This window comes from Scatophagus argus, chromosome 2 (genome assembly GCF_020382885.2).
Source record: "Scatophagus argus isolate fScaArg1 chromosome 2, fScaArg1.pri, whole genome shotgun sequence".
NCBI classification, from domain to species: domain Eukaryota; kingdom Metazoa; phylum Chordata; class Actinopteri; family Scatophagidae; genus Scatophagus; species Scatophagus argus.
In genome coordinates this window covers 18165582-18188361 of record NC_058494.1, presented here as the reverse complement: position 1 = coordinate 18188361, position 22780 = coordinate 18165582, and the positions used below count along the sequence as shown (strand labels likewise).

The following is a 22780-nucleotide window of genomic DNA, read 5'->3' as shown; positions in this document are numbered from 1 at the left end:
ACATGACTAATAACTGACATTTGCAGTAACAACTTAAATCTTTGTGTCAAAATTTTGGATAACCAGTGATGGAATGTAACTAAGTACAGTTTACTCAAGTACTGTACTTTTACTGTACAATTTTGAGGTTGGTAGATTATTACTCTTTACATGTAACCAGCTAAGATAATGTTGTGGGCAGCACACTGATTGGTGACTGGAGACAGTTAGAGGTGGCTTCATCAGGTCAACCCCACCAATACCGTAACTGCTCGATAATCGGCCAAGGCCAACAATCCCTTCCTATGGATAATGCACACCAGATTGCTAAGGTGTGCATCTCATGCATTCATGTCAACAACAGTAAAACAACACAAAAACAAACTTTGAAACTCAATTTAAAGTCCATGTTTCATAGCGTGACGGGTTACGAAACCACAGGAGGAGCGCCAGCTGTCAGCTATGTGGTTTGGTACTGGCTCAAAAGATGGGAAACTTTGAGAAGAGAGTTTGAAACTGTCTCCTTGTTAGCAGAAGTGTCTGTGGTTCAGTGTTTAAGCCAAGACTGCATTTGACGGGCGTAAACACATGCATGCGTGCAAGCATGTTATTTCTGACAGAGATGCTTCCATGACCCAGCTCTCTGGGTGTATGAAGACTGGCATCTTTCAGTGATATCAAAGGCTAAAAACATCTTTGTACATGACCTCATTACTGATCGTGACCAAGAACATTAACATTTTCCATCTCAGCCACAGTCAGTCTGCAAGTGAGAGAACATCAGTGCATCATTCAAGGTCAAAGTGCCTCCCCTCTCTTCTGCCTACAGAGCGGAGCGTTTTGCTTAAGCTAATGTGAGGAAGACACTCCTGAAAGCCACTCAACCCATCTTCATTAAGTACAGCTCTGACATTTATGAGGCTGTGGAACGTTGGAAAGCGGCTGAGTCTAGGTCAGCATGTCCTACGCTTATATGCCAGTGCAATGCTCAGGTGATTATATGAGGGGCCATCCGAAAGGCCAATCTCTTTTGGGGGCGCTGGCCCATGTCTGATGAAGGTTTTCTATATTCTATACATTTAAATGGCTGAGACGCCCTCGGATCAGATGTCCCAGTCCGTCCTTTGATTTACTCAGCCGCTTGACAAGATGGATCTCCATGTAAAACATGCTGAATTTATGCAAATCGAACCAACAGTCTCTATGAATAGAATAAAAATTATAGTTACAATGGCCTTGTATTGCTGACAAGGAGTGTGGGGGGAATTATCTGTATCTTTGGCTTTAGATGTCCATAGTCTTAAAAAAAAACATTAAATACATCCCCAAAATAAATATATAATAAATAAACCAGTGGGCCTTGTGTTTAGTGAGCGACATTGGCTGACTGTTAAATTGGGTTCACTGGCGTGGGTTTATTTCGCCGTCTTCTGCCGAATTACGCAAATGCTGTACAATTCAGACGGGGCTCTGTGTTTTGTCGCTGGTGTGAAAGGCTGTGGGATTTTCCATAATCACATGTGAAAGAGGGGAAGCCCTGTACAACTTTGAGAAGGCAGCACAGGGTGCGTTTCTCCTCATACACCGAGAGGCAACGCAGATGTGCGCGCATGCTACACACACCTACACAGGAATGCATCTGTGCACGCACAACACACACGCACACAGTCCTCTTAGAGAGAACGGAGGTTCGTTTTGACTTGTGGTGGAGGAAGGACAGGAAGCAATCATGGTTTTCAAAAACACAGCAGAGGTCTCTGCAGCATTCCCTAATCTGTGTTGAGATATTCCAAACTCTCTCCCAGTACACACATAATATATACACACATAAACACACGACCGTGTGCATTTATGCTGATGACCACACATGAATATACAAAGGAACACACAAGCCAATGGATACATGTATACATACATATGTGTATGTACAAACATCAAGATATGATCCATCCAAACCTCTTCTGTGTGTGTGTGTGTGTGTGTGTGTGTGAGGTTAGCGGCTGCCCAACAGCGTGGCAGGAATACAGAACCCTCTACCTTTTCCGACCCAAATATAAACACACAAACGTATGTATGCACACAAACACTCACACATGTCTGCGGCCCATCCCACTGACAATGAACAGCCCCGGGGCCCGTCCTAATGCAGCCTAGTCTGGCCCAGGCCACAGCTCAGGCTGAAACAGTTGTCACTCAGTAATGGCAGACTCTGGGGACATTTTCAGACCCAAAGCCCTCAGTCTTAAAGCTCCTGTAGCTCTCAGCCACCCCCAGCGCCTGGCCATGATGAGGCCCAGGCCTCAAACTGCGTTTCCACCTTCTGCTCAGACAGGGCAGGCTTCCTTCCGTATAAACACGGTTGAAGGAGAGCCTTGGCTTAGCTCACACGTATAACACTGCTTTGGTTTATTTAACTAATTAAAGTGCTCAGACTGAGGGTGTTTTTGAATGGTGAAAGCCAGCAGATTGGACTCACTGCATCAGAGGGGAAGTGGGAGCAGAAAACAACAAACTCTCTCTTTTCTCATCTCTAGGGAGTGGAACAACCTTTGCTGCTTTATTCATATTTTACACATACAAATGCTGAAATTTTTGAATGTACATCTATCGTTGAAAATTGTGTTAAATGTGTGATCTTTTAAATTCAGTTAAACTGTGATAAGGGAAAACGTGAAAATTCATATAAACCCTATGAATAGAGTAATAAGTAGCTTATTTTGCTGTTTGATAGTCTGATAACCAATCTTACTTGCACTGTCCTCTGTTTATTTACTTTGGTTATACTAATGTCAACCGCCCCCCCCACATTTTTAATATTTAATTCAAAGTCAAATGCTATACACAGCACCATGCAGCCAGTTAAAGGCCATAAATTCAGAAGCATGTTTATTTAAAACATGCATTCCTGCAGTCAAAAGCAAGGAGGCAGGAGGTGTTATTTTAATACAATTCAAATCACACACACTCATCCCTGATAGCATCCTGCACGTGTGTTAACCTATCAACCCTGCTGACACTGGAACAGCTTGGCAGAAATAGTGCTCTACCAGCGATCCAATCTCATGGTTGTGTGTTAACCAGGCGATCGGGCAATGGGCTGAGAGCAGAATTGACCGGTCCACCTTGGTAATGAATCTGCATGAGTGAGTGAGTGAGAGCGTGTGTGTGTGTGTGTGTGTGTGTGTGTGTGTGTGTGTGTGTGTGTGTGTAGCTAAAGGCCAAAGCACATCTGGATGGGAATTAGGGTGAATGGGACGATAAATCATTGATCTACTCCTTGTGCCCATGATGCTCCAGTCACTGAGCATGAAGGGCATCAGAACAGCGGAGGCAAAAGGCTGCTTCGGCTGCTTGATGTACTCTGAACTGGTCTCCATTCAGACCTCAATGCTCTGAAGGCCTTCGTCTAAAGGATAATTCTGATTTATTACAATGCGAATCTTTTAATTAATAAAACAAAGTCTGAATGAACGAAGAAATAGAAGCAATCAGACAGGCTTCTGAAAATAACGTGCGTAAGATCAGATTGTTTGACTGTTGAACTGGAATTAGGAGGAACTGTGCACAAAGCCTTGTGAGTGTACTCAGACGAGGCTAAAAATAAAGATACGTGCCACTTTTGGCAACAGAGCTTAGATGTCAAAAACGCTGATGGGAGCAGGTTCAATTGGCCTGCTGCTGGCTAGCTGCCTCTTACAGCAGATTGGTGAAGTTGTCAAGCCAGTGTTTGGCTGAGGGCAAGTTATCTGTGTTTTTCTTTTCAGCGCTGTGTTTTGTGTGGTTGCTTTCAGGCAAGCCAGTTAGCTTGTGTGTGAGCAGCAGTTCAAAGTGAGGGAGGGATGAATAATGAATGAAAGCCAAGGAGGAGGCTTTAAGGCGTTAAAGTGGAGCACTTGGTGGAGTGCTTTCAGAGGTATCACACAGCTGAAAAGCCTTTGCTCAGCAATACCTGCCAGCAGATTGTTAGCTCGGCTCTCCCACGTCATTCTACAACAAATTTAACATGGCTAATGGCATCAAAAATATCCCTGAAATGATGCAGATGCAGTGAAAAGACAGATGCTTTTATGATATGGTCAGATTAAGCATCCATCAGAGTGTGCTTACCGTAAAATAGTGTTTTTCCCCTTACTCAGCATTATCTGCCAAGGGAGTTAAATCAGCTGGGCAGAATCTACAGTAACTGTGTATTAAAATCTGTGTGTGTGTGTGTGTGTGTATGCATGTGCTGTATCAAGCGTCAGTCTCACCTCTCTGAGCATGGGGTCGTTGATGGAGCTGAGATTGACTGCGCCTTCGTATGTCAGATAATAGAACACGTTGAGGGCTCTGGCGGCTTCAGGTCCCTGCTGCTTGTAGCCAAAGATCAGATCGATCCACTGGTGGAGCTGGCAGGACACAAACTCGCTCTCTAGAGCCTGTAAATAGAGAGAGGACAGGGGATTATGAACATTGTAAATATCAACAAAAGCAGAATATTTGCACACCATACTCTAACCAAATGCTTCTCCCCAACCATGTTCCTGATCCCATTACTGAACAGCAGTTATCACTAATGTCTCCTCGAAGATGAATTCCTCAGAGAAAGCAGTTTATTGTGCTAACTGTTCCTGCAACAGAATCTGCCAATGATTTCTATAATGAGCAAAAAAACAAAAAAAAACACAGTAATTCCATATCTGATCATATGGGAACATCAAAACATTAGAGAACTCTTGTAGTTCATTAGGGAGCCGTTTCAGCTTCTGTCTTTGTTCTTTTCTCTGCTGGTCGTGGGCGGATAAGAGCACCATGTTGCTCTCCTGCAGACGTCTCTGCACAACGCTGTGACACAAGCCGTTTTCTCTCCTCATTAGCCGGCAAAGGAGGGAAAAAACATTTATGGTTTCCTCATAAAAAACTGGCAATTGTGTTAATTTGTGTAAAGCTGTCGGCTCACAAAAGCCCTCTAAACACGACCAAATTAGAATGAGGCAGCCCTTGATTGTCATTGCTGCCTTGTGTCACATTAATTTGTGACAAAACATTAGCCTGTGCTACACTTAAATGGCAATTTATATCATTTAAATTTTTACTGCAGAGACCAACGCATCCTTCACTTAAATGTGACTTTCTGACAGCTCATTCTGCACCTAATTCTTCCCCACTCTCTTAATTACAACTTTCAATCAGGGAGGAAAGCACAGGCACAAAGAGAAGACTGCGTGCAGCTGAGGTATGATGATGTTTTTACTGCAACTTGAATATCGACTGAATTTTTGACGCCAGCACAAATGCCATAATCTGAAGTGATTAGAAGCTTAACAATACAAAACACTGTGTGGATAATACGAGAACTGGATTTGTTAACATTGGTTCCTAGAAAGGAAAACAAAACCTAAGCAGACGAAGAATACAAGGTTTTCAGGTTCAGTGTCCAATTTTTTTTACACATCAACAGATTTTTGTCATCACAAAAATGTGTCTTTAGACCAATAAAGAAAGCATGGAATTATACACACATCAATGTTTGTGTTTGTTAATGATACAAAGCATATGTGTGACAGTTCTCTTGTTTTGTTTTTAATAGACGTCATGCTCAGTGTTTTACTGACCCCCTTTCATCTCACGATTTTGAATTATATTTTAGAAACTTTTCATATATTGGATGTAATATGGTTTCTAGCAGGTTGGACGATTACCACACTTTTAATCACAGAACCCAGCAGCCTGCTGTGTTTGTATATGGCTATGGTATCATTTTTCTACATCTGACTGGCATGAAAATTTTTGCACTCTAAATATGTTTGTGGCTAAGAGTGAGATGTTGCGTATTAAAAATCATCAAGTTCCAAATAGTCAGACTGATGAACCTGTTAACTTATTATTTGATGAGCTATTTCTCGTATTCAGATAAAACCTAACACTTCAGATAATGCAGGCATGTTAATGTGTCTCAAAGTAAGATATTACAGACAGTATTTTGGTACTGGTTCTGACAGTCCAGTATTTTATCACCACTAATATCGAATAATTTCAAGGAAAACCCATGTCTTCTCTGTGATAGCTGTAGAACTGATGTTCACTGCAGGTTTATGGTTATTACACGCACTGGTATTTTGTGCAATGCGGCTGAGATGTAATCACTGTTCCGAGAGATCTGCCTACTCTTTTTCCCTTTGTATGACTCACTTGACAACATTTTCTTTTAAGGGTTGAACTGTGAGGTAATGTTAAAACAAAACCAAGCTATCATTTAATATTAAGATAAAACAGAACACCCCTACAGTCTATAACAGTCCAGACTCCATGTCTGTCTGTCCCTCTGGCATCAGCATATTCACCGAGTGTTAAGTGTGTTTAAAGGCTTGTGTCATAAGGCAATCCTTTTTTATTAATGTTGGATTATAAAGCAGGAAAATCCTCTTTATTCAAACTCACTTTAAAAGCAGGCGGAGTGGGGTTTAATCGTTTGGGCTGCGTGTGCGTGAGTGAAAAAGAGAGATCAGTTCATTACGCGCTAGGATTGACCTTTGACGGGCCCTGCTCCCCTGTTTCCAAAACTAAAGCTGGGCCTGATGGGCACTTAATGTGCACTGCAATCTACTGTCAATCAGCACAGGGAAACAAAGAGCAGTCATGTCATTGCAGCTCCCTCTCCAGAGGCCCGCCTTTATGGAAATCACTTGCATGTACCATTTGGAGAGAGAGAGGGAGAGACAGAGCAGATGTGTGTATGTGTGTGTTGTGTTGATGCTGTAAGTGTGTAGCTGTGCATTACTGAATTTGTTTGGTCTGTCACTGTCTGTCTGACAAAAGGCTCAGCTGTACTCTGTGACTGAAGTGTAGGTGTACAAATTCAACCTCAGTGGACGAGATCTCAGAGATTCAAAGAATGTCTGTCTCCGCCTGTGGGGATACAGTAAGCTGCCTTGATCTCGGATCTTCACAGCTCTTTCAAAAAGAGCACAGTGTTACTACACCATTCAGACAACGAGGTTAGAATGCAAGTAAAGGCAATAATGGTTGAGCACCCGTTGCTCTGGGTGTTCCTTTGTTACCCCGAACATGCACTGTAGTTTTGCACACCAAACACAGACAAACGCACACACCAATTCCCACCCAACAGATACAGTTTTTCACTCCTGTTCCAGTACCATTGGTTAAACTAAGTCTCCCATCCTGCTTCGTGAAATTCCTTTAAACGAAATTGTGCATTTGTGACCACATTTCAAAGATTTTCGTCTGCAAACGTAACGACTGAGGACCGACGTGTGAAAGTGCTGAGAGACAGATTCATGCACCGTTCGCGTTCACGTGTTTGTGGAAATAAAAATATCGACTTTCACCAGTGTTATCTTTCTTTTATTAGCTCACAATAGCTCATCAAAGCACAAAAATGCAATTTCCCAAATGTGAATGTTGTAATGAAATCAACTGAAGACTGCATGTGAGGAATTCGTGCTACTTGATGGACAAGCACTATAAGCAAAGTACAGAAATCAGGTCATGTATGGATGAGCCATTAACAACGTGCCAGGTGAGCAGGTGTGGACTCCTCTCTCACCTTATGTCGCGCCACACTTTGGAAATAGTCAGACAGAAGGTTGAGGCAGATAGCAAATTCCTGAAGTGGGATCTGGTGCCACTTCAGGAGAACCAGGCAGGATTATTGATGGGCCAATTAGCAGGCAGTGTGTGTTGTCATCCCTATCCACAGGGGACTCTCTGATAATTAATGAATAATTTAGTATGCCTTTATGTAAATGTTGATAGGGGGTAGAAGTCAGTGGAATTCCACATTTCTATTGTTCAGCATTTGACAAAGTACACCTTGGAAGCATAGGGGGTCCCGTTTGTTGTTGTGTTGTGATTTGCTTCCAATGGTCACAATGATTTGGAAAATTCTCTACGTGGGAAAATGTAATCATTTACCTTAATGAGTTTTTTGCCCTTCAAAGCATCCAAATAATTCTGAATTTAATGCTTATTTTGCTCACCTGCCAGCTTGCAGGGTTATGATGTGAATATATTGTAATGAACAAGCTTTTGTCGGAATGCAAGTCTCAGATTAATTTTTACTTTCTGAAACATCTGTAGCTGAAGAGTGAACTTAAAGCCTGTAAATTCCCCTTAAATAGTCAAAGAAGGAAAGACAGTTTGACCATGAGTCTGTCAATATGTTACTCTATAGAGGGACATATACTCTAGACTCAGGACCTAAAAGCAGGTGCTCTTTATTCAATTCAATTCAATTTATTTATATAATGTCAAGTCACAGCAGAAGTTGTCTCATGACACTTTCCAATTAGAGCAGGTGTAGAGCAAACTCTTTTTTTGGTACAGACAGACCCAACAAAACCCCATGAGCAAGCACTTGGAAGAGGAAAAACTTCTTTCAATAGGCACAAACCTCAGAGCAGACCCCGGCTCAATCTGAGCTGCCATCTGCTTTGACCAATTGGGTTTTGTTTCATACTATTCAATATATCAGACAGGAGCAAAAAGTGATTGTGATTAACCAGCCAGGGGATATTAAACCAGGATTACGCAGGAGTCCTGAGGATGTCTTGGGGTATTTTTTTTCCTGCTTGAAAGTGGGTGTGATGTATTTATTTATTTATTTATTTTTAACCTCTCTCTACCTTTTAGATATTATCTTTCTTTGCGTCTGTCCAAGCTACAGGTCTGCAGGAGCTGTACTGGGTCTGTCTGTGGAGTTCCTGTGCCTCACTGTGGTTTGTGGTTAGCTTTATGGGCTGGATTGAGCTGGATTTCACTTCAGCTTTAACGAGGTGACACTGAATGCTCTCCTCCTTCCTTCATTGGCCCTAAAAAACCCTTTTAAAGGACTTATGGAGAGCTGTCTGTGAGGATGTTAAAATGTCACTTAACAAATCAATGCACTCATTTGCATGCCAGCAGTGATGCGAGTGTATGAGTGTGCGCGTGTGCCCGCGCGTGCGTTTGTTCATCACTGACGGTGTGGGTGTGTAATGAAATGCACATGTTGTATGAGGAGCGTTGTCAGCGGCAGACTGTTTTCTTTTGTATCGATTACGGATGAATAAAGCAAACACTTGTCAGGTCTGTATATACTAAAATGACTGTTTAAGAGCAAGAAGATCAAAACATCCACAAAAAAACCACATTCAATATGTGTGACAGCTCGACATCATGCATTTTTATATGAGAGAAATGATGCTGCTAAACCACAATTGGTAGATCAGTCAAGTTTTGTTTAGTCACATTGAATCTTACTGTGCATTTTATTATTTTATTTAATCTGCGAGTTTCCACGAAGACCATTCTTCTTACCTTGCCAGAAATTTACTATCTCTCTTGTTTCGATTCTCTTTTCTTCCTCCAAGTTCAACAGCCTCCTTTCATTTTACCGTCTACTTATTCTCTCACTCTTAGCACTACTCCCTTTTTTTTCCTATTGCTCTTTCTTCCAGTCATCTGATCCCTTGGATCAACTCCTCTGGAGCTGCCTTGCCCTGAGGTTGACAAGCACTCTGATTAAAGGGCTTATTAGCTCGCTGTAAATGAGAAGCCGAATGTCATTTTGAAGCAGGCAGAGGAAGCCTGTTGCCAGCCAGGGAAAAGAGGGCCCCCCCCCCAACAAGGAAGGGGTGGGGGGGTGACGTAAGGAATAAGAGCCTTGGAGCAGCCGCACAGCTAACAAACCATTTCCTTTATTCTCAAATTCACACACACCAAGAGAAACCCAGATGAGGGGTGTGTGTTACTTCAGTTCCCCCCTCCTTCCTGCTCTACTAATTAGACAGGTCACAACTGTGAGAGTTCTGGCTATGGGTCAACGGAGGCACTCGCTGGCAAGTGGAACCTGAAACTCTAAGCCCGACTCTCTCCCGCTCACTCCTCCCATCGCTCTTATTATCCCCACTCACTTTAAAAGCAAGAATATCATGTTATGCTGGGTGAAAAAAGCACAATGAGCAGTGATTGGGAAAGCATCTCCCCAAAACAAACATGTCATGGTGGATTTGCTCTTAGAGAGACAAACGGCACAGCGTAGACTGCAGAAGTGCACTAAGTGGTCCAATTTAAAGCACAGACAATAGAGTAAACAACACTGATTGAGAAGTAAATGGATGAAGTAAAGGATACTGACTCAAACTCAGGAGGTAATAACAATGCTTTGGTTGTCGTCTTTGTACTTAATGCTGGATAATGAGAAACATTATGATGTGGTATAATTATAACTTGTAAAAGTGGAAGCCTGGTTACACAAAGTTTTGATATTTTTGAACACTTTTTGTTTTAACATATTTTCAAAGTATTTTTGAGAAAAATATTTCGACTGGAACAATCAAAAGAGGGTGACTACGACGAGAAAACAGCGATTTCACAACTACCTGCTACAATCTCAACAACATCTAACAAGCACCTGCAGAGAATCTAACCATCTGTCCGCCTCCATACACAACGGCTAACAAGCTAGCAAATACATCACCAGTGCCATAAGACACATCCACAATATGATCGAGTGCGTTGAAGCTAAGTCAACAGTGGAGGGCTGATTAAACGCAGGACGGCTGGGCGTGCTGAAGGCGAGAATATTTGGATAGCTGTTGAGAGGAGCATTGTCGTCTCAGATGATTATAGAGTTGGCTGGACGGTCTATCGGCCTGTCTGAAGGTGTGGAGGCCTCTCAACACAGAGGGGAGATGATTAGGATGGATGACTCAGCTGATCAGCTTGAGGGTACTTAGCCTTCAAAGAGAGGTTGTTATGATGTTGGGTTATCTGGAGCTTCAGCTTGTTCGTGTGTGTTTCTGCGTGTGTGCGTGTAGAGAACAAAAGGAAAAAGTATACTTGCAGCAATTTGATGGATGATGGTTCTCAAATTTTGTGCTTTTCTTGGTCTTACATTACAGTAAACAATTTCACGTCACTAGTCATTAGAAGCAAGTCATTTAACGAATTTTGCCTTGTACTCTTTGATATTGTGATAAATGTTTTTAACTAATATTTTATATTCAACAAATGATAAATTAATCAAAAGTAAAAGAGGATATTAATGCAAATTAGTTATTATGACCTCTTGTAGGGCTGGCAGTAATTTAATATAATTTACGATATATGAACTTATTCTACAAATGGACGGTGTCAAAATTAAAATTCTAAACAAGTTCCGAGTAAAAGCTAACAAAAGTTCGCAAAATTTTTTGTATACAGTATGAAAACTTCTGAAGACTTCATGTAATGCACAGTGGAAGTCGTTTCATTTCTTTCCTCTCAGATTTGTTTTTATTTTCTAATATTGATATTAGAAAGAAAACACATAAATTCTGTAATAATGATTTCTACCATGTCAGCAAGCTCTTATTCTCTTGCAGTTGTGTGCGTTTCTGTATCTGCTGGCAAAAAATATGTATAAAATAACTGTTGCAGTTACTGCTTGACTGAACACATTAGCTTAGGATGGGGCAGAGGGCAAAGACATTTGGCTTTGTTCCTTTAAAAAGAGCAAAGATGACAACAGAGATGTCCAGGAGTTTGATAGGCAAAGAGAGACGAAGTGCTGGAGCGAAGGAGTCTGAAAACAGACTAATGTTGCAAAAAAACATCTCAGCAGGCTTTGGCAGGAGTAAAACAAGAGTGTGGAGGAGTGCAGGAAAAGGGAGAAGGACAACATTAGTGAGTGAGTATGTCAGCGGCAGTAGATCATCCCATTTCTCAGGCTCTCATCGGGCTTCTCCATTACGTCATTGAAAAGGAGGATGAAGAAGGGGGGGGGGTGCAGCTCGTAAAACACTGAGCACACAGTAAACATGTCTGCCCTTATGCATGACAATACCCCTACAGTGAGCGCTGCCTGACATTAGCCAGATAACCCCCCTCTGTCCCACGTGCTAGTTCCCATCCAACAACAAGGCTTTCAGTAGAGACGCCAGGGGAATAGATTAGCGCTAGGCTAACATGGTAAACTGTGTTCTGTTACAAGAGGCCATACGGGGCTAGACGATGTTAAAATTTTCACTCAATCAGTCATTCGCAAGTGCATAAGTATATCTTAGTGGTTAGTGACTGGTCCTTGCAGTGGTTTACCTCAGCTCACACATGAATTCCTATGGGGTTCCTGTGAGGATAAGATGTGGAGGCTGGTGGGAACAGCATTGTACACATGTACATCCCAGCAGCAGTCTGATCAGAGAGTGCAGTGCGGATGAGAGGTGAATGTAAACAGCCGTGATCTTTGACTTTGTGTAGCTGGTGGTCTGAGCTGGGGAATTATCACGTCTTGTGGGAAAAAAGGAGTAGGACATGTTTTCATCTTCTTTACACAGCCCTCCCTCAGATTTACTACACACTTTGACTACATAATGACACATGGTATTTTCGCAAATTCTGAGTATTGGTGAAATTACTTCATGATCTTATCTGGTGGATAAAATCACATACAAAAGACTCCCATTCCCTTACTTGATCATAAACTGATAGGATAATGGACTTGTCTGCCATCATGACATAGTTTCTGAGTGTGAACGGCTGTCAGCATATAAAACTGACAAACCTCAGAAAAGGTCTTTCCAAGGCGTTGATAGTGTGAGTATATGGGGTTTGGTGGGTAAAGGTGATTTGACTCATATTAATATGACATTTGTCTGTTAGCACTGAGCAGCCATGTGAATGTTTACCTCTGCAGCCAAGATTGCTGTGGGGTGAGCACATTATAACAGCTGTACGGTCAAGTGTGAAGCTCTGTGCAACAGATCACCATCATGGTTTAAAGTAAAAATCAACAGACTGAATTCAAAGAAAACCCACAGTTTAGGTTTACAGCTAAAGTCTAAAGTTTTATGCTAATTTTGACCACCAAGAAGGAGAGAAGAAAACACAGCTAAACCACAAAAAGAAACACATCACTGCAATCTCCAATATACCAATGCATCAGCATACCATAGACATTTTGGACAATGCTATCCTTCCAACTTTGTGGCAACAGTTTGGGGAAGGCCCTTTTCTATTCCAGCATGACTGTGCCCCAGTGCACAAAGCAAAGTCCATAAAGACATGGCTGGATGAGTCTGGAGTAGGAGAACATGATTGGCCCACACAGAGTCCTGACCTCAACCCCATCAAACACCACTGGGACAAACTGGTACAGAGATTGTGAGCCAACATCAGTTGGTATAATGGTCACGTATCCCAATACTTTTGTCGATGTAGTATACTACAGGTATAAAAAATAGGTATTAAGGAAATAAGAAAAGAATAAAAAACAGAGCAACATTGCCCTCAAGAAATTTCCTTTTTTTTGGCTACCTGTCAAATTTAAGTCCAGCACTCACTTGCTATTTATCCCAGTTTGGCTGTTTAGATGTTCAACCACCAGTAACTTGTTTACTGAGCATTTTGAACACATCGGCTTGTGTTACTGTGTTTGCAAGAAATGGCTGCCAACTCCTCCATGATTTTACATTTTGGGAGTGGGGGTGGTTTGGCCACTACTGGGATTCAAAAACATACTTGTGAAGTAAAACTATGAGCAGAGAGCACATTGGGAAATGCTTAGACTGATAAAGCTGGGTGCTGATTCTCAGAAGGATCAGTTGTGATAGTAGTTTAACATTAGAGTCACTATTTTAGTCACTGTTTATTCTAGGAGCAATAACCTTTCACAGTTTCAGAATTCTATCTGACGAGCAGTGACATATGAAACTGAGCGTGTGTCATGAGGAGGCCTGGGGAAGAGCTCCATCTTGATTTCGGAGTTAGTCAGAAAGGTTACTACTGATGCATTTGTACATCTTCGACCTTCAAGTCAGAGAAACCTTTTCTATTATCGCAGGACCTGTAATGAAAAGTGAAATGATTAGAGGGAGAGGTCCTTGTGACAGGACATTAGGCAAACCTCAACCTCGAAAACCATTCAAACCGTGCCTACATGACATGCTCTGACTGTAGTTGCTTAAGGTTCAGCACTGCTATCCACTCCTGTAATAATGAGACAGCTTTTATTGCTAGAGCATCCAAAGGTTGTTACATTTGTACACAAGTACTCTCCCAGAATAGTATACTGAACAGCATAACGGTAAAAACATCACTTTTAAAGCATGACTCGAGTTACTTTGGTGTCTAATATCCATAGAGCAGAGATGTGTTGGGTACATACAGTGAGTTCACCACATGTGGTCAACCCTCTCGCCGTCAACTTCTGACCCATCACTCAGTCGGCTTTGCCCATTCAACAAGACGAGAGTCTCTCCCTCGTTCTGTGAGGGCAGTTTGTCTGATGTCTCTGTCACGGCTTTGAGTGAGCAGATGCTTTATAAGGGGAAAAAGGCCAAAAATAATGTGCTGTCCGTCTCTCCCATGTGTGTGGTTTGCTGGTCTGTCAGCAGCAGCACAACAGCACAGATGACTGAAAAGAGCCAAACATGTGAACCATGGAGCAGCAAATGGGCCCTGTAGACTTAAAAGGGTTGGAGGGTGATTGCACCCCACCTTTCCTTGTTGTCGGTTATGGCTGAATGAATTGGTGTTAGCAATAAGAGATGCCTGTGGCCTTCAAACAAATGCAGAAAATCTGTGAAAATTCAACTACATTAAACTGAGCACCAATATTGCACCAAATGATCCAGAACCATATTTGTTTGATTCTGGATATTTAATTGTAGCTGTTTCATTTCAAATAAACAAAAATGTTAGATATGTTGAACATTTGCATTCTTTTTTGTTTGTTTTGTTTTTTAGAGTGTCAATAACCAACACAGCGTTACAGAGTTTAAACAAAGTAAATCTGAACGTTCTGCTCGGTGCTTCAGTATGTCACAACCTCAGTCTACCAGTGGACTACTCACAGTAGGAGATGGCTGTTAAAACTGACATTTTGGCTGCTCCATATAACACTGATGTGCACGCAAAGACATGCATACACACACGATCACCTGCTATCACACTAATGGGTAGCAGATCTGAGAAGTGAGATGCGGTCATATATAGAGGAATGTCAGAGAGGCTGACGGTGCCCAGAGACATGTAGTTATCTGGTGGAGGAGGGATCAAGTTCTTAACCTCTCCTTCGACCTTCTGGTAAAAACAACAAGCCCCCCGATCTCTTTGGCATGCCGCCTCAAAATCCCGGTGTGTGTGGGTGCATGATGGACTGAGAAAAAGGGAGTGTGCCTTTACAAGCAAGCAGTATTCAAGTTTACTGTTGGTGCTTCAGTCCAGCGAAGGTGCATGCTTGAGTCGAGGCGCAGAGGTGGTTTGTCTCCAGCAAGTCTGTCTAAAATCCAGCCATTCATCAGCACATCAAACCCAAGGTTTTCAACTGGAGCCTTTGAGACTTCATTGTTGTTTGAGCCAGAAATTAAACAACAATCTGTGTAGGCGCTCACTTGCAGTTTATCTGTTGCCATACAGCACACATTTCACTAAACATAAGAGATGAACTGTGACACTTCAAACATCAGAGTAATATAAACCAGGCTACAGTTTGATGCACTGTTTATACCTTCTGCTGCACGAGGACTGCAACTCTCACTCGCAACAACAAAAACAAGCTGCCGTTTTGCACAGCAGCACAATCCTTTACTGTGAGAGGATTTTAATGGCCTTTCCAGATTGGGCCCTAATTAGCTGTTAATCATCTAGGGCTCATAAGCAGAGTGGAGACAGCAGGCGTGTGTGTATTTGTAAGCGTGTGTGCATTTGCGTGTGTTTGCGTGTTGCGCTCCTGCTGTCTATCCTTGTGTTGCGAAGCCATTAGCAGCAGACAAGCCAAAGAGAGCCAAACAGCCCATTAACTCTTTCACTCTTCCTCTCTCTTCTGCACCACGCTCATCTCTCTCTCCCCGCAGTACCACAGTTGCCAGCTGACACCCTCTAATGCCAGCTATCTGTCATGCCCAGAGACCTGTCCACCCACACATCCCTCCCTCTACCTCGTCCTCGACCCATTCTTCCCTTTATATTTCCTGTCCACCCTTCTGTACTCTGTCTCTCTGATTCTGTCTGTTCTGCAGTACTGTGCCACCCCTAAGATGGTAAAATTGCACAAGACTAATCCATGTTCCTGTGGTACACAGATTAGCAACATTAGAAACTTGTGTATATGGGATTATGGTACAGATATTCACAGTTCCATCAACCTCAGAAAGCTTTGGCTGAGCTTGTTATGTTTCTGTGCACCTACGCCTGCATGCTGGATCAATATCTCAATTTGCACACAGCAGAGAGAGAAACCGCAGACTGAAATTTTATCAGCCTGAAAGCAGTAACTAGGCAGGTAGCTGTGCACGACTGTAGACTGTTTGGTTAAGTCCAAATTGCCTCTGCAGTACTAAATTGGGCACAAAGGAAAGGAGCAGAGGAAACTGACGGAGCAGAGGTAGATGAGACCGGCGCACTTAAGCGGCCAATGAAAAGCTGCTTTGTCCTTACAGGAGCACAAAGCACATTAATACACAGATGCTAAATAAGTAGCTTTTTTTCTGTTACTGTTTTGATGGATTTTTAGTGTATACAATAATATCATCCAAATTATTAATATTTTAAAAGGTGAGTATGTTCTACTTCTGTGTATAAAACAATATTTACTCTGGAGAGTAGTATTAAAGATGGAAAATTACACCCACTGCAAAGATGGTAATAAATGGTGAAACATGTAAACTGTTCTACAATAAAAACATAACAGAGCTGAAACTGACTGTGATTAATTTAGTCCATTAATTGTCTAAAAATTGTGAAAAACATTGATCTTAAATTCTGAGATAGCTAGGCAATATTGTCACATTAATTGTTTTGTCTGACCAGCAGTCCAGAACCCACGAGTATTCACTGAACAATGACATAAAACATAAAAAGAAGCAAAGCAAGAAACTGTTTGGGCACTGTTTGACACCAGTCATGACTCAGCTTCTTTGCCCAAAGAAGATAAAAACTCACTGAGCATATTCCTTCTTTAGCACAACATTAACTGACCGAGTACAACACTGCAAAACAGCCCACTGCTGCTGCCGCCACAACAAGCCCCCCCCCTCGCCAGATACATCCACCTTGGCCTACACCCTGCTGACAGCCAAAGAGAGAGAAGTGTGTGATTAATGATAGGGGCCTGGTCATATCAGCAGGCTAGTTAGCAGACCCCACCACAAGACTACACAGGTCACAGAGCACACCCAGCCTCATCAGCACTCATTAACTACTGTGGGCACAAATCGCACAGGAAGCTACGTCTCTTTCTGCCCTGAACACTTTAAGGAAAGTGGTCTATGAAAAATCTTAAAATGAAACAGACTGAGGACTTTAAAGCAACAAATATAAAGACATAATTATTTGTGTTAGGCCCTGTGATTTGGTTCTGTATATTCTCTTTTTCTGTCTTCTTCAATTTAAATTTAATCCAGAAAACAAAGCAGAAGCAGCCTGGCGTTTGATTATCACTAAGACTCTGTGGAAAGTCAACAAGTTTTTGACGTTGAAGGACTAAAAGATGACAAGCTACTCCAGCAACAAACAACAGAAATAGTGACTCTATCTGGTGCTTTTTGACCTTCTACAGCAGAGCAAGGTTATCTGATCCAATGAGTTACCTTAGTTTTCCAGCCTGATGTGTGCATGTGCGTGTGTGTGGAAGAGGGAAGATCTTCCCCAATGGAAATGCAACAGCAAGTCTGACAATATCCAACATGCATATACACAGAATATTTCTGTTTTGGGGCTGAGCGAGCAGGAAGAAGAGATCAGAAACAGGATACCACATCATTTCTCTGCACACAAATACAGTTGCGATCACACACACACACACACACGAACATGCACCAGATGTGTGTGTCTGTGTGTGTGTGGACTGAGGGAGAGCAGAAAGAGAGACGGCGAGGTGATGTTGGATCACTTTGCCAACACAGCAATCTGAGAGCTGGGGCATGTCGGAGGAGCGGGAGGCTCAGGTAACAGGAAGAACTGTGAGACGATCAGGAAATAACACTGTCTCTTTGAATTAGCATTTCCAAGCAATATAGGAGAGACAGAAAGCTCTGGTAAGATTTCTCCAAGTCAGTAAGGAGTCAGTGAATTGTTCAAGGACACTTCAGCAGAGATAGCTGAACGGAAATCCTCCAGCTTGTTACAATTTTCTACGGTCCAACAACAACAGAGTGTATGAATGCACATTTGTGAGCGTCTGCCCTCAATTCTTACCAGGCGATTGATGCGTACAAACTCCTCTGGGCTCTTGGCCCAAGGTGGCAGCTCCACGTCGGAGACTACAGTGCCGTCCTCCATCACTCCGAGGTTGTAACTGTTGGCGTTGACAAACATCTCGGGGAGGTAGTAGAACTCTGGGATCAGTTCCTGCACGAAGCACAGCACAGAGACACGTTCAAACTTATAAACTTGTTGTCGTGTTACCATTTGCCACGGTTAAAGAGCTGATGTAAGTACTGTAACTGACGCAGGCTTAGTTTTTCATAAGATGATAATGCTGAATGAAGGAAGTTCAGATTTTTCTAAAACTACAGAAGACTCAGAGAAATCACCAATCAGCCTTTTAGGAGGTCAGATTTTGAAAGGTGTGAACGGTAGTTCTGAGTATGTCTTCAGAATATGAAGGAAAGCTAAAGATTTCACTTCAAGATTGCTTTGTGTGTGCGTGTGTGTGTGGGTCTGTGTCTGTTACAATAGTCAGACTGTGGTGTTTTCTAAACTATACACTCATTCATGGAAATTACATTTCTGACTGTTTGTCTGCTGCCAGCATTTGTGCTTTGGCCACTACAGACGATGTCAAAAACCTCTGAGTGTTCACTCAGCTGTGGTTTTTTTTCACTATTCAGATGTGCTGATTTGCTTTGTTTGTATCGCAGCAGCAGAAAAGGGGTTTTCAATTTCCTCCCTCGTCCTCAACAAGGAAAAAAGAAAAGACACAGTCAGCCAAATTCTTTCCTAACTATGATGATTTTATTTGGCTGTCCCAAACAACACAAAGTATTTTCAAACTGAAAGACAGTGAAGAGAAGTGTGGTTATGACAGGGGATGTAACCCCATATGTTTAGCCATTCGTCATTGTTAACAAAGCAGAACTTGTCACAATGAGCGTAAACATTAAGATTGAGTTTGAGCTTAAAAACATGTAGATAAATCCATAGTGCCTCCCAGGCCTAAACTGTTATAGTTTTGTTGCTGTTGTGTCTCAGTGATTATGGAATACCAGGATGCATCAGGATGCCTCTCAATTCTTGGCTTCTTTGTGTAAATAGTAAAAAAGAAAAAGAGTAGAGTGTGAAATGTATATTATATTGTTGACAGAAAAATCAATATGATATACAGTTGTTTCCTATTGTATGAACTTGTATGTACTTTGTAACACAAAGTGGCTTCATTCTTCATTGCATTGGGGAACTTTTGGGCATAGACAAAGTACACAAAGAACATGCTCAGTTTGTCACTGGTACTACTGTAATTTTAAGTCCAATAAAATCCTAATAACTAACTATATTTCAACTGTGAGTTAAGCACTACAGTTTCAAAATTAGGACTAATTGACAGCACTTGCTTTGGGGAGTTGATGGTAGCCCTGCTGGCTGCAGACAAAGTCTGTGTGACTACAAGTGCTGACTGGTCCTCTTGAGAAGGACAGAAAGATACAAACATGCTGACAGTCTGACATCAGAGATGAACTGTCCGCCGCCAACACCACGCTGACATGCCCGAGTCTGTCAGGTGATGATGACAGCATGGCAGCATGCAAATACTCCACGCTTAAACTTGAGTCCCCGTAGCATGTTTGGGCATTTGAACTGGCTATATGTAACATGATATCAAATAAATACAAACTACTACTACTACTACTATGTAAACTACACTCAAATAATAACATGAGGCTTTTTTTGAGATTAGAGGCAAAATATATTCGTCTCTCAACAATGGGATGTAAATATCCAATCAAATGAGCAGGCAAACACACAGGTTTAAAACAACACGGCACTTCCTCACTTCTGAAATCTCTCTACTCCACAAAACCTGACCTGAAACTAAAGGTCAGCCTCTTAACGAGTCCTCCAGCTCACCTAGGTTCACTGGCTGCAGCCCGCTGTAAATTTGAGCTCAAGGTGGCAGGACGCGCACACACACACACACAAACACACACACACACCAACAAAACCTTGAGGGCTTTGCTCTCCAACACTCAAGCCTGCCTTGCATGGACCATTATGTGCAGTGGCCCCTTTGCTCTGGCCTGGTCAGAGGCCAGCCCCTCTGATCCCCAATCCTGTCCTGTCATGGGTCACTGGAAGGGGCTTTGGCCTCTGGGCTCCTCTGCTACACTTCCACTGTTGCTACTTCTAACCCCTCTACTCTTCTCTCTCCCCCTCTGATGCCTTTGGGCTTAAGCCAGGGGTCAGAGGATTGGGGACTGGAGGTCATGCTAGCGTCACCCAGGCTAGAGACACATTGAGTCTTGGTGTTGTAACCTATTATCACCCCTATTTTACCAGTGGGGTATGAAAGCACTGCAGCTTTTCGATCTGTGGCAGGGACAGGGTTTGCCTATCAATGGCTCCAATGCAAAAGCTAAATGGTCTACTTAGCATACTAAATTGATACATCTTGTCCCTAATGCCTCTTTCGCCTTGAAAATGAATATGTGCATCCAAGTGGATAAAGTCGACGGACATTCATTCAAAATATGCTAAAAATTCACACTGAACAAGGAAACAAAGTGATGTGGTCCAGATTTCCCCTTTATTTTGAGCTCTCACAGTTTGATCCACATTGACAGGTCTAGACTGAGAGAGCAAACGAGGGCTCTTGTTGGGCTTTCGCAATCAAGCATTGGCCAGCAACGTAGTAACACAATCCATATGTTTTATCGGCTGGATGTGTGTGTGTGTGTGCGGGGGGTTGGGGTGGGGTGGGGTAAACGCAATCAAGCGTCAAACCCCCAGCACCACTGCTGTTCCCCCATTCAATGACCCAGTGCCAGGAGACCAAGCAAAACCAAGCTTTGACAGAGAATGTCTGACTGTAGTCGTAAATGTTTTAGGAGAGCAGTTAAAGTGTACGCTGGGGGTTCAAGGGCCCTCAGTATGAGAATGACCTGTGCTGTTGCAGGGCAGATCCAACAGCTCAGCAGAGTTTGGGGGCCCAGTGGGCAGGGATTCAAGTCCAGGTTATAGCTCGCTGAATCGGAGACAGACGGCTGGGACAGATGAGGATTAGTCTAACGCTTTGATCAGAAGACCAGGAAGCTTTCATTGCATAGGAACAATGATTGGTGGTGACTGGACATTACTCTTTTGAAACTTTTTCTTCTTTGTCTGTGGACGCTGGATGGGGATTTATTCTCCTGTAGTGCCCGGTCCTTTATCTCTTTTAACTTCAAAACTTCTTACGAGTCAACCATCTTAAAAAGGAAGAATGTAACTTTTTTTGGAAAGTCATGTGTGAGCATGCATGAGTGTACAGAGCACCTTAACGTCAGATGTGTCTCTCTGGCAGTTCCTCCAGGCTCGGGATACGGAGGAGAAGGTGCGGTCAGCGTGGTCAAACTTTCCTCCTTGGAAGTTGAGAAAAAATGTGGTGAAAGGTTCCTGTTGATGAGAGGAAAGAAAGGTCTCAATCTGAGCTTCACGACTCTGCTGCTGTGTTTGGCACCAGCTATTATGGCTGATACAATCAAATCCCTTGATGTGCAATAAAAACATGTAATACAAGTCTATGTTTCTACTTACATTTTAGTACAGCACTGTGTCAACAGATCTGAACCAAAATCTACTCTTTCTACACGCCTTCATACAATCTGGAATCCACAAATGAAAAGGCGAAATAAAAGTAATCCCAGTGAACTACTAAAGCCAATACACTCTTGCTACTGATGCATTTCTAATCATGTATAATCTTGTTAGGACAGATCAATAGCTGTCCCTCTGACGCAACAGCCCCCAAGTGACATGGACACAATATGTTAGGCCACAGCTACGATCTACTACTGTAGATAGCTAATTAAGCTCAGCCTGCAATTACGTAAAGCTTCAACCACACTGTGTCTCATTACATCACGAAGGGTTAAGTGCCCGCTAAAATCTTACAGACAAAACACAAAACACACAGAAATTGTTCACATTTATTGCAAGAACAGTTTTCAGATGCTCTCTGACGTTAGGTTTGATCTTTAAGTGAGGGTTTCTGGTAAAGTGGCTTTAGAGTAAGCCCACTAATGATGTGCAGGAATCAATGAGGTAACTCTACTGGGAGTCACCGAGACAGTGAGCTACTGGGACAATAACAGCAGAAAACGGCACGTTGGAGAAACTTAGTAACCTCCCTGTCCCTTGAGCGCAGTACGGAAAGATTGATGGCATCCATTCAACAAAGGTACCGAATAAGAGCACTCCAGTGTATAATGTACACTGCACATATTCCGCACAAGCAAATCAAATCACATATATTGAATAATATTCCACAAAAGTTGTAAGATTTTCCTTGGAGAAGAACTTTTTTTTTTTTCTTTAAGGCAAACATTTAATTGCTGATGGTGTTCTAATATTATGTGGCAGTAACACAGAGTAGAGTAAATCATATGCAAAAATAAATGAGGAGAAATGTGCATGTGATACAATATCTTAGCATACATTTACTCTCAATTTGATATAAATTTTGTTTCTAGGTAGCTGACAGCTAATTAAGAATGAATTAATGATGGAAGGAAACTCCATAAGAAAACAATGAATATATAAAATTTCTTTGACAAATAAGTTGGATATGCATATTGCTTTCTATATGCATACTACAACTCAGTGGAAGCGTGGCCATTTTACAGCCAGTGTATGAGCTCCACTATCT

At 42.3% G+C, this 22780-nt stretch overlaps 1 protein-coding gene across 6 annotated transcripts in view; it reads right to left on the bottom strand.

The window, feature by feature from the left end:
* lrba (LPS responsive beige-like anchor protein) overlaps nucleotides 1-22780 on the bottom strand; it is a 176795-nt gene that overhangs the window by 20971 nt on the left and 133044 nt on the right. For all 6 annotated transcript variants that reach the window (XM_046415260.1, XM_046415230.1, XM_046415250.1 and 3 more), the window contains 3 exons: nucleotides 21409-21528; nucleotides 18136-18288; nucleotides 4230-4397 (listed from right to left, as the gene is read on the bottom strand). In XM_046415260.1, coding sequence (XP_046271216.1) covers nucleotides 4230-4397; nucleotides 18136-18288; nucleotides 21409-21528 — 441 coding nt within the window. The remainder of the gene's footprint in view (nucleotides 1-4229; nucleotides 4398-18135; nucleotides 18289-21408; nucleotides 21529-22780) is intronic.